The sequence below is a fragment of the Tursiops truncatus genome, chromosome 17 (genome assembly GCF_011762595.2).
Source record: "Tursiops truncatus isolate mTurTru1 chromosome 17, mTurTru1.mat.Y, whole genome shotgun sequence".
In the NCBI taxonomy this organism is placed as follows: Eukaryota; Metazoa; Chordata; class Mammalia; order Artiodactyla; family Delphinidae; genus Tursiops; species Tursiops truncatus.
In genome coordinates this window covers 75270579-75282985 of record NC_047050.1, presented here as the reverse complement: position 1 = coordinate 75282985, position 12407 = coordinate 75270579, and the positions used below count along the sequence as shown (strand labels likewise).

Sequence of the window (12407 nt, the reverse complement as noted above, 5' to 3'; positions counted from 1 at the left end):
AAAAAAGATCATATCTAATGATAAGCAGGACTCTTGAACCCAGTTCCTCTTAGGGTATGTTTTGCCATCATGGGAAATTACATTCTATAGAGAAGGCTAATTGGGTCTCGTTGATATTTGGATGGTTTAATAGATGATCAAGGCTTTCAAAAGCTTCTTGATAATAATGAAGTTAACTGTTCTGTGTTGTAAACTAACAACTACAGAGCTACCTTCTAGAAGTTGGAAATCCTTAGCTTGTGAAATGTCCAGTAAATCAGTGTGTATGTGTGTCTGTGTGAATGTGTGTGTGTGGGTGTGTGTGTGCACGCGCGTGTGATTTTAGGAAGGAGAAATAAGTTCCATATAGCCTTCTGATACCTTTCTTCTTCAGGCTAAGGTGTGGGCGTATATTTATACAAATAAATTGATATTCTTCTGTCACTTGGCTTATTTGTGGGAATAAGAAATTCTCATACTTGTTTCAGAAGAGTTAGGGAGTATAAGCTTGGAAAGTGGGAAGGGAGAGAGATAGGGAAGCACTTTACAGTTTGTGCAGGATATGAGAAATAGTTTTCTTCTCTTTTTTTCCTTCTAAAGCATAAAGGCACTGAATTGTAACATACTGTTACTCAGAATTGCTTTTCTGATCAGATACAAGTGTCTCATATTTTTTGAGGCTATGTGAATTATGAAATGTGATTTAGCAGTTATCTTTAAAAGTAGTTTTGTTTTTCAAATAAAAGACCATAATCTGTTCTTTCTTCCAGGGGCACAAGAAGTTCTCATTGATCCAGGTACATGATCTATGTGCTTAGTTTCTTTTGGTTATTTTTTAAGTGCTTGTTTCATGGTGGTGTGAATGAATGGTTAAAATTTCCGGATTACGATCTTTGGAACATACTGATTTAAGTAACTTTAAATCAGAACTGTTACAAACCTGATTGTTGTTTGTTCCTTGTTTCATGGGGCACCCTATTGATTTATGTTGTTTGTCGAAGAGGGAAATTCTTCCTCTAGCATGGTTAAGTGGATGATTTGCAGTGTGCTTTTAAAATTCTCTGAATGCACTGAGCATGCCTGTCCAGTTAATTTCGAATTTACTCATAGTAACGACTCTGCTCTGATGCTGTGGCTTATGCTCCTCTCAGTGTGAATTTGAATTCTCTGTTGCATTTTGTATGTGTGTTCTTAACAGGGAAAGACATTCTGCATTTTTCACAGAGGTGGGTTTTCCTTTCCCCTCTTAATGCCTTCTGTAATTCATACAGCAAAAAACTCTTTTATTGCAGTGCTTAATTATTTCGTAATGAGCTCTACTGTTTTCTGCCTTAATCGGACAATGACAAAGAATAATAATAAAAATGAAAACCCTCTCTTCCTTTGAAGGATGGACAGCAGATGGTCACATGCTTACACGTGCTTTGTGACCAGCACATTTACTTTCATCTCGTTGTGTATCTTGAGTTTGAAATGAAATTGCTTCAGGTTTGTAGATTTTTGTTTTAACATTTGTGTTGCATTCTTTCTCTAGGCTGACGTTTCCTGATGGAGCTTGTGGAAAGTGTTTTCCTTCCTAGAGGAAGGAAAACAAATGTTTTGCTTTGTTTTTAGGAGACCTGAGTTGCTGATGAGAAAGCAGTTGAGGGCGGGCTGAGGAACTGAATGATACTCCCTCACCTCCCATCCAAAACTGATGAACGATGAAATCAGTGTTAGATGTATTGGTATTTGAGCAATAGAAGTTAACGAGCCCATACTGGCTAGTTATGCCTGATGGAAAGTACGGGATTCCCTTGCAGGAGAATTAGGTGCTTCTACCAAGTAGAAGTAGCTTAGAGCTGTCAGAAAAATCAGTCATATGTTGAGATTAAAAAAAGAATATAATATTTTTTATTTCTGAAACTTTTCAAAATAAGGGTGTATAGAGCTGAAATTGAGTTTCGAGTGCTGGGAGTAAAGTCAGGGTGGTTCTGTGGGGCTTCTGTTCAGGGAGAGGGTGAGACTGGCAGGAAAGGACGCAGAGCCAGGGTTTGGCATCCCAGGACGCCCTCTATTACGGTTCCAAGTGAGAAGCATGCAAACTCTATCTTCTTCCCCGAGGGAGAGCAAGAAGAGAGTTGAGATTCTGTCCGCCCGCACCCCCCCCCCCCCCCACAACCAGTTCACCTGGAGCCCTTCTAGCCTCTGCTCACAGGGCTTGTCCCAGGACTGGCCGCAGCCTTCTCTTCACTTGCCAATGTCTCATCTGCCTTTCAGACGTTAGTCTCTTCTTCTCTGCCCTTTAAACCCTGGCACACGTGTTGGTGGGGAATCACTTCACGACTCCTGGGAGCAGTGTGCTGTGACTCTCCTTAGGCTCTGCTAGTGTTCTCTCGGGGGTGGCAAAATTGTTCGGCTCTGTAGAAAACCCAGCACGAAATTGTATCACCTTCATTTTATTTTTGAACTTTAAATGGATAAATTATTTGAGGGAAACTGTTTCAGAGTTTTTGCTGCCTGCTTTCCCCACAACCATGTCAAAGGCCAGAAGGAGGAGTTTGACCGTCTCGGGAAGAGCTTCTCCAATCACTTCTAGAAGCTCAGCTTCCGAGCCCTTGATGGGCATTTGAAACAGAATGCTTCTTCGTGTCACACTGTTGTTTCTTGTCATTTCTGAATGTTGCATGTACATTCAACAGCTGTTTCAAGTGAAGTGATCTTTTGTCCCATTTCAGTTAACACAAATTTGCTTTTCCCATTTTAATGTTGACAGAAGTTTCTTCTTCCTATAATGAAAATTAGCAATTTGCACTTACTACGTGAAGGCACTGGTCCGAGGTGCTTTTTTTTCTTAACAGTTTTAATACAACTTACCCATTAAAATATACAGAGGTTTTTACTCTATGACCAGAGTTGTGTATCACCATCAATCTCGGACATTTTCATCACCCCAGCAAGAAGCCCCGTACAGATTATCAGTCACCACCCATTTCCCCCATCCTCCCCCAGCCCCAGGCAACCACTCTTCTGTCTCTGGATTTGCCTGTTCTGGGCATTTCGTATAAATGGAGTCATACAGCTTGTAGTCTTTTATGACCGACTTCTTTCACTTAGCATAATGTTTTCAAGGTTTGTCCGTGTTGTATCACGGATCAATACTTCACGTTTTGTTTTTGCTGAATAATATTTCACCATATGGATAGACCACTTTTTGTTTACTCCTTCTTCAGCTGATGGACATTTGGGTTGTTTCTACTTTTTGGCTGTTATGAGTAATGGTGCTGTTAACATTCATATATGTTTTTATGTGGACGTATGTTTTCAGTTCTCTCATGTATATGCCTAGGAATTAGAATTACAGGGTCATACGGTAACTAAATGTTTAACTATTTGAGGAACTGCCAGATTGTTTTCCAAAGCGGTTGTGCTGTTTTTCTTCCTCAGCAGCAGTGTATGCGAGTTCCAGTTTCTCTATGTCCTCATCAATGCTTGTTATTCACTTTTCTTTTGTTTTGGCAGTTCTGTAACTTTGCTTAACAATCAGCAGTTAGTTCTCATCCACATTAACTGTCTTCAGGTTTTTGATAATGGTGGCAGGTACATGGTAACCAACGTACAGAGCTTGTCTGGTGCATCTTCATCTTCCTTATGTTTCTGGACAGCTGCACATGGATACAATACGGGGCATCCCTTATTCCTTTGGCGCAGACAGCTTTATGGAGCCTGGTGTCGATGCGCACATCTGGAGTTCCCATCTCCTTCATGGCAAATTTCCGGATTTCTTTGCGTGCCCAAGGGGCACGCTTCTTGAAACCCACTCCAGGGATGCTCTTGTGAACGTTGAGAGTGTATTTTCTGGTCGTCACCTCGTTGACGGCAGACTGGCCCTTCTTCTTGCCAGCCTTCTTTGCGGGAGCCATCTAAACCCAGTCGACGAGAAGGCTCAGAGTGGAGTGGGACAAAGCCAGGCCAAGTCTTCCCTCCCAGCCAGCCTCATGCAACCGCCCTCGGGGCTCCTGGAGCCCCAGGTCAGGGTGTTGTCATCGTTTTGATTATAGCTGTTCCAGTGAGGGTGAAGTGGTTTCTCCTTGTAGTTTTTTTTTGTTGTCGTTTAAAATGGAAATAGAATTTTTATTTGTATTTGTGTATATTTACTAATGTTAAAATATCATAAAAGTTTGCCATAATATATATTTTTTTTCGTTTTTTAAAATTTTTATTGGATTATAGTTGCTTTACAATGTTGTGTTAGTTTTGGGTGTACAGCAAAGTGAATCAGTTACACATATGCATATACCCACTCTTTTTTTAAGATTCTTTTCCCATATAGGCCATTACGGAGTATTGAGTATAGTTCCCTGTGCTACACAGTAGGTTCTTTTTAGTTATCTATTTTATATATAGTAGTGTGTATATGTCAATCCCAATCTCCCAATTTATCCCTCCCCCCACATTCCCTGGTAACCATAAGTTTGTTTTCTACATCTGTGACTCTACTTCTGTTTTGTAAATAAGTTCATTTGTACCCTTTTTTTTAGATTCCACATATAAGCAATATCATATGATATTTGTCTTTCTGTGTCTGACTTTTCTCAGTATCACAGTCTCTAGATCCATCCACGTGGCTGCAAATGGCATTATTACAATCTTTTTTTACGGCTGAGTAATATTCCATTGTCTGTATGTACCATCTCTCTTTTTTTTTTTGCGGTACGCGGGCCTCTCACTGATGTGGCCTCTCCCGTTGCGGAGCACAGGCTCTGGACGTGCAGGCTTAGCGGCCATGGCTCACGGGCCCAGCCGCTCCACGGCATGTGGGATCTTCCCGGACCAGGGCATGAACCCGTGTCCCCTGCATCGGCAGGCGGACTCTCAACCACTGCGCCACCAGGGAAGCCCTGTACCATCTCTTCTTTATCCATTCTCTGTTGAGGGACATTTAGGTTGCTTCCATGTCCGGGCTATTGTAAATACTGCAGCAATGAACATGGGGGTGTGTGTATCTTTTCAAATTATGGTTTTCTCCGCCTCCTTGTAGTTTTGATTTGATTTCCCTTATAGCTATTGATATTGAGCATCTTTTTCTTTTTTTTCTTTTTCTTTTTTTCTGGTACACGGGCCTCTCACTTGTGGCCTCTCCTGTAGCGGAGCACAGGCTCCGGACGTGCAGGCTCAGTGGCCATGGCTCACGGGCCCAGCCACTCTGTGGCAAGTGAGATCTTCCCGGACCGGGGCACGAACCCATGTCCCCTGCATTGGCAGGTGGACTCTCAACCACTGCGCCACCAGGGAAGCCCCCTTTTTCTTTTTTAAAAAATTATTTTATTTATTTATTTATTTCTGGCTGCGTTGGGTCTTCGTTGCTGCCTGCAGGCTTTTTCTAGCTATGGCGAGAGGGGGCTACTCTTTGTTGCTGTGAGCGAGCTTCTCATTGTGGTGGCTTCTCTTGTTGCAGAGCACGGGCTCTAGGTGTGTGGGCTTCAGTAGTTGTGGCACACAGCCTCAGTAGTTGTGGCTCAGGGGCTCCAGAGTGCAGGCTCAGTAGCTGTGGTGCACAGGCTTAGTTGCTCTGCAGCATGTGGAATCTTCCCGGACCAGGGCTTGAACCCGTGTCCCCTGCATTGCCAGGCAGATTCTTAAGCACTGCACCACCACGGAAGCCCTTGAGCATCTTTTTCACTGTGCTTATAGGCCATTTGTACAATTTCCTTGAAAAATGTCTTTTCACATCCTTTATCCATTTTTTAAAAAATATCTTTATTGGAGTATAATTGCTTTACAATGGTGTGTTAGTTTCCTCTGTATAACAAAGGGAATCAGCTAAGTGCATACGTATATCCCCATATCTACTCCGTCTTGTGTCTCCCTCCCACCCTCCTTATCCAACCCCTCTAGTTGGACACAAAGCACTGAGCTGATCTCCCTGTGCTATACAGCTGCTCCCCACTTACATTTGGTAGTGTATATATGTCAGTGCCACTCTCGTACTTTGTCCCAGCTTACCCTTCCCCCTCCCCGTGTCCTCAAGTCCATTCTCTACATCTGCGTCTTTATTCCTGTCCTGCCCCTAGGTTCTTCAGAACCTTTTTCTGTTTTTTTTTTTTTTATTCCATATATATGTGTTAGCATACAGTATTTCTTTTTCTCTTTCTGACTTACTTCACTCTGTATGACAGACTCTAGGTCCATCCACCTCACTACGGATAACTCAATTTCATTTCTTTTTATGGTTGAGTAATATTCCATTGTATATATGTGCCACACGTTCTTTATCCATTCATCTGTCAATGGACACTTAGCTTGCTTCCATGTCCTGGCTATTGTAAATAGAGCTGCAATGAACATTGTGGTACATGACTCTTTTTGAATTATGGTTTTCTCAGGGTATATGCCCAGTAGTGGGAATGCTGGGTCATAAGGTAGTTCCATTTTTAGTTCTTTAAGGAACCTCCATACTCTTCTCCATAGTGACTGTATCAATTTACATTCCCACCAACAGTGCAAGAGGGTTCCCTTTTCTCCACACCCTCTCCAGCATTTATTGTTTGTAGATTTTTTGATGATGGCCATTCTGACCCTTGTGAGGTGCTACCTAATTGTAGTTTTGATTCCCATTACTCTAATGATTAGTGATGTTGAGCATCTTTTCATGTATTTGTTGACAATCTGTATATCTTCTTTGGAGAAATGTCTATTTAGGTCTTCTTCCCATTTTTGGATGGGGTTGTTTGTTTTTTTGATATTGAGCTGCATGAGCTGCTTGTATATTTTGGCGATTAATCCTTTGTCAGTTGCCTCGTTTGCAAATATTTACACCATTCTGAGGATTGTCTTTTCGTTTTGTTTATGGTTTCCTTTGCTGTGCAAAAGCTTTTAAGTTTCATTAGGTCCCATTTTTTGTTTTTATTTCCATTTCTCTAGGAGGTGGGCCAAAAAGGATCTTGCTGTGATTTATGTCATAGAGTGTTCTGCCTGTGTTTTCCTCTAAGAGTTTTATAGTGTCTGACCTTACACTTAGGTCTTTTATCCATTTTGAATTTATTTTTGTGTATGGTGTTAGGGAATGTTCGAATTTCATTCTTTTACATGTAGCTGTCCAGTTTTCCCAGCACCACTTATTGAAGAGGCTGTCTTTTCTCCATTGTATATTCTTGCTTCCTTTATCAAAGATAAGGTGACCATATGTGTGTGGGTTTATCTCTGGGCTTTCTATCCTTTTCCATTGATCTATATTTCTGTTTCTGTGTCAGTAACATACTGTCTTGATTAATGTAGCTTTGTACTATAGTCTGAAGTCTGGGAGCCTGATTCCTCCAGCTCTGTTTTCCTTTCTCAAGATTGCTTTGGCTATTCGGGGTCTTCTGTGTTTCCATACACATTGTGCAATTTTCTGTTCTAGTTCTGTGAGAAATGCCATTGGTAGTTTGATAGGGATTGCAGTGAATCTGTAGATTGCTTTGGGATGTATAGTCATTTTCACAATGTTGATTCTTCCAATCCAAGAACATGGTATATGTCTCCATCTGTTTGTATCATCTTTAATTTCTTTCATCAGTGTCTTATAGTTTTCTGCATGTAGATCTTTTGTCTCCTTAGGTAGGTTTATTCCTAGGTATTTTATTCTTCTTGTTGCAATGGTAAATGGGAGTGTTTCCTTAACTTCTCTTTCAGATTTTTCATCATTAGTGTATAGGAATGCAAATGATTTCTGTGCATTAATTTTGTATCCTACTACTATACCAAATTCATTGATTAGCTCTAGTAGTTTTCTGGTGGCATCTTTATGATTTTCTATGTATAGTATCATGTCATCTGCAAACACTGACAGTTTTACTTCTTTTCTGATTTGGATTTCTTTTATTTCTTTTTCTTCTCTGATTGCTGTGGCTAAAACTTCCAAAACTATGTTGAATAACACTGGTGAGAGTGGGCAACCTTGTCTTGTTCCTGATCTTAGAGGAAATGGTTTCAGTTTTTCACCATGGAAAACGGTGTTGGCTGTGGATTTGTCATATATGGCCTCTATTATGTGGAGGTAGGTTCCCTCTATGCCTACTTTCTGGAGAGTTTTTATCATAAATAGGTGTTGAATTTTGTCAAAAGCTTTTTCTGCATCTATTGAGATGATATGGTTTTTATCCTTCAGTCTGTTAATATGGTGTATCACATTGTTTGATTTGCATGTATTGAAGAATCCTTGCATTCCTTGGATAAACCCCACTTGATCATGGCGTATGTCCTTTTAATGTGCTGTTGGATTCTCTTTCCTGGTATTTTGTTGAGGAGTTTTGCATCTATGTTCATCAGAGATATTGGCCTGTAGTTTTCTTTTTTTGTGACATCTTTGTCTGGTTTTGGTATCAGGGTGATGGTGGCTTCATAGAATGGGTTTGGGCGTGTTCCTCCCTCTGCTATATTTTGTAAGAGTTTGAGAAGGATAGGTGTTAGCTCTTCTCTAAATGTTTGATAGAATTCACCTGTGAAGCCATCTGGTCCTGGGCTTTTTTTTTGGAAGATTTTTCTTTTTTTTTGCAGTATGTGGGCCTGTTACTGTTGTGGCTTCTACTGTAGTGGAGCACAGGCTCCGGATGCGCAGGCTCAGCAGCCATGGCTCATGGGCCTAGCTGCTCCGCAGCATGTGGGATCTTCCCAGACCGGGGCACAAACCCGTGTCCCCTGCATCGGCAGGCAGACTCTCAACCACTGCGCCACCAGGGAAGCCCCTTGTTGGAAGATTTTTAATCACAGTTTCAATTTCAGTGCTTGTGATTGGTCTGTTTATATTTTCTATTTCTTCCTGGTTCAGTCTCGGAAGGTTGTGCTTTTCTAAGAATGTGTCCATTTCTTCCAGGTTGTCCATTTTATTGGCATTTAGTTGCTTGTAGTAATCTCTCATGATCCTTTGTATTTCTGCAGTGTCAGTTGTTACTGCTCCTCTTTCATTTCTAATTCTGTTGATTCGAGTCTTCTCCCTTTTTTTCTTGATGAGTCTGGCTAATGGTTTATCAATTTTGTTTTTCTACTCAGAGAACCAGCTTTTAGTTTTATTGATCTTTGCTATTGTTTCCTTCATTTCTTTTTCATTTATTTCTAATCTGATCTTTATGATTTCTTTCCTTCTGCTAACTTTGGGGTTTTTTTGTTCTTCTTTCTGTAATTGCTTTAGGTGTAAGGTTAGTTTGTTTATTTGAGATGTTTCTTGTTTCCTGAGGTAGGATTGTATTGCTATAAACTTCCCTCTTAGAACTGCTTTTGCTGCATCCCATAGGTTTTGGGTCGTCGTGTTTTCATTGTCATTTGTTTCTAGGTATTTTTGGATTTCCTCTTTGATTTCTTCAGTGATCTCTTGGTTATTTAGTAGTGTATTGTTTAGCCTCCATGTGTTTTTATTTTTTACAGATTTTTTTTCCTGTAATTGATGTCTAGTGTCATAGTGTTGTGGTTGGAAAAGATACTTGATACGAGTTCAGTTTTCTTAAATTTACCAAGGCTTGATTTGTGACCCAAGATATGATCCAGCCTGGAGAGTTTCCATGAGCACTTGAGAAGAAAGTGTATTTTGTTGTTTTTGGATGGAATGTCCTATAAGAATTAATTAAGTCCATCTTGTTTTTTTTTTTTTTTTTTGTGGTATGCGGGCCTCTCACTGCCGCGGCCTCTCCTGCTGCGGAGCATAGGCTCCGGACACGCAGGCCCAACGGCCATGGCTCCCGCACCCAGCCACTCTGTGGCATGTGGGATCCTCCTGGACCGGGGCAGGAACCCGCGTTCCCTGTATCAGCAGGCGGACTCTCAACCACTGTGCCACCAGGAAAGCCCAAGTCTATCTTGTTTAATGTGTCATTTAAAGCTTGTGTTTCCTTATTTATTTTCATTTTGGATGATCTGTCCATTGGTGAAAATGGGGTGCTAAAAGTCCCCTACTGTTGTGTTACTGTTGCTTTCCCCTTTTATGGCTGTTAGCATTTGCCTTATGTATTGAGGTGCTCCTATGTTGGGTGCATAAATATTTACAATTGTTATATCTTCTTCTTGGATTGATCCCTTGATCATTATGCAGTGTTCTTTTTGTCTCTTTTGTAATAGTCTTTCTTTTAAAGTCTGTTTTGTCTGATATGAGAATTGCTACTCCAGCTTTCTTTTTTTTTTTTTTTTTTTGTGGTACGTGGGCCTCTCACTGTTGTGGCCTCTCCCGTTGCAGAACACAGGCTCCGGACGCGCAGGCTCAGCGGCCATGGCTCATGGGCCCAGCTGCTCCACGGCATGTGGGATCTTCCTGGACCGGGGCACGAACTCGTGTCCCCTGCATTGGCAGGCGGACTTTCAACCACTGCGCCACCAGGGAAGCCCTCCAGCTTTCTTTTGATTTCCAGTTGCATGGAATATCTTTTTCCATCCCCTCACTTTCAGTGTGTATGTGTCCCTAGGTCTGACGTTGGTCTCTTGTAGACAGCATATGTACTGGTCTTGTTTTTGTATCCATTCAGCCAGTCTATGTCTTTTGGTTGGAGCATTTAATCCATTTACATATAAGGTAATTATCTATATGTATGTTCCTCTTACCATTTTCTTAATTATTTCGGGTTTGTTACTGTAGGTGTTTTCCTTCTTTTGTGTTTCCTGCCTTGAGAAGTTCCTTTAGCATTTATTGTAAAGCTGGTTTGGTGGTGCTGAATTCTCTTAACTTTTGATTGTCTGTAAAGGGTTTAATTTCTCCGTCGAATCTGAATGAGATCCTTTCTGGATCACTGAAAGGTCTTTTTAGATCCTTTATCCATTTTTAATTGAGTTATTTGTCTTTTTATTGTTGAGTTGTAAGATTTCTTTTTATATTGTAGATACAAGTTCCTTATCAGATATATGGTTTACAAAAATTTTCTCCTATTCTGTGTGTTGTTTTTTCACTTTGTTGATGGTGTCCTTTGAAGCATAGAAGTTTTAAGTTTTGATGAAGTCCACTTTATCTAACTTTTCTTTGTTGCCTGTGCTTTTGGTGTCATATCTAAGATCTGAGGTATTTTAAAAGCAATTTAATTCTTACAACAGTTCTAGGAGATAGGTACTGTTGTTATCCCCAGTCTGTAGATGAGGAAACTGAGATGCAGAAAAGTTCATTGACTTGTCATGGGTACAGCTAGTTAGCGGTGATGTGGGAATTCACACTCACACATTTGTCTCCAGGTCTGTTCTCTTAACTACTATAGTCTATTCCTTTCTGTAGGAATGGTTAATTAAAAAGCCTTTACTTCTTTGATTTCTTACTATTTTTTTCTCATTAGGGACCTCATCTCTTCCTTTATAATACTTTCAGAACTCAGTGTAGTTTTATTTTAGGTCTAATGTAGGCGGAAGCATTGCTACCAGTTAATACCGCATTACTTACCTTCCAGTGATGATTGTTGCTAATTGACCTAAAAAAGTCATACTTAACTCTTTTCTGGTCATTACACTAAAAGAAGAGTCATGGCTACCGAATGCTCTAAGAAAGTATATGATTTATTTTATTTTGCTAACCAATGAAAGAAAAACCCCAGTGTTGACATAGGTTGTAAATTTTCCAGAATAGGGTCATTGTCTTCCTTATATTTCATTTTGTTTGGTCACAGTGTCAAGATAGTGCCTTATTGTCTGGCAGATTAGTTAGAGCATGATGCTCATGAATCATTATACTGACAGAATTTTGACAACAGTATCTGTTGCTTCACAAGAAAAAAGATAGTATAGAAATACTGCTCAGATTTATTTTAAAAGCCTGGAATTTTGAGAAGAGTTCCACAAACCATACAAAGTTATTTTCATTAATTTTAGCTCCATCTTAGACACGTTATGGTTACATAGCAGAGTAAATTTATGAACTAGATTTGACAGGAGAAGTGTAATATTGATTATTTGTTTTAATTAAAATATTGTGCTTTGGGGCTTCCCTGGTGGCGCAGTGGTTGAGAATCTGCCTGCCAATGCAGGGGACACGGGTTCGAGCCCTGGTCTGGGAAGATCCCACATGCCGTGGAGCAACTAGGCCCGTGAACCACAACTACTGAGCCTGCGCGTCTGGAGCCTGTGCTCCGCAACAAGAGAGGCGGGGACAGTGAGAGGCCCGCGCACCGTGATGAAGAGTGGCCCCCGCTCGCCGCAACTAGAGAAGGCCCACGCACAGAAACGAAGACCCAACACAGCCAAAAATAAATAAATAAATAAATAAAATAAAAAAATATATATTATGCTTTGGATAAAGTAATTTAGTGCCCATGAATGAACAAAAATAAGTTTGCATTTATATATGACGGGGGGCAGCCTTCCTACATATATATGTTTTGATCTGTTTTTTGGAGTATTTTTACAGCTTTTCAACAATGTTCTAACTTTACAATTCTATTTATCTTTTGTTATTTTTTAATATTAATTAAATTTTTATTTATTTATTTATTTATTTTTGGCCTTGTTGG

General features: G+C 40.3%; 1 protein-coding gene and 1 pseudogene across 3 annotated transcripts in view; one reads left to right on the top strand and one right to left on the bottom strand.

The window, feature by feature from the left end:
- TRAPPC9 (trafficking protein particle complex subunit 9) overlaps positions 1–12407 on the top strand; it is a 499958-nt gene that overhangs the window by 35095 nt on the left and 452456 nt on the right. For 2 of the 3 annotated variants that reach the window (XM_033843252.2, XM_033843253.2), the window contains exon 5: positions 750–776. The exons of the other annotated variant lie outside the window; for it this stretch is intronic. In XM_033843252.2, coding sequence (XP_033699143.1) covers positions 750–776 — 27 coding nt within the window. The remainder of the gene's footprint in view (positions 1–749; positions 777–12407) is intronic. 3 annotated transcript variants of the gene reach the window in all.
- Positions 3509–3881, bottom strand: LOC117308737 (large ribosomal subunit protein eL31-like; annotated as a pseudogene).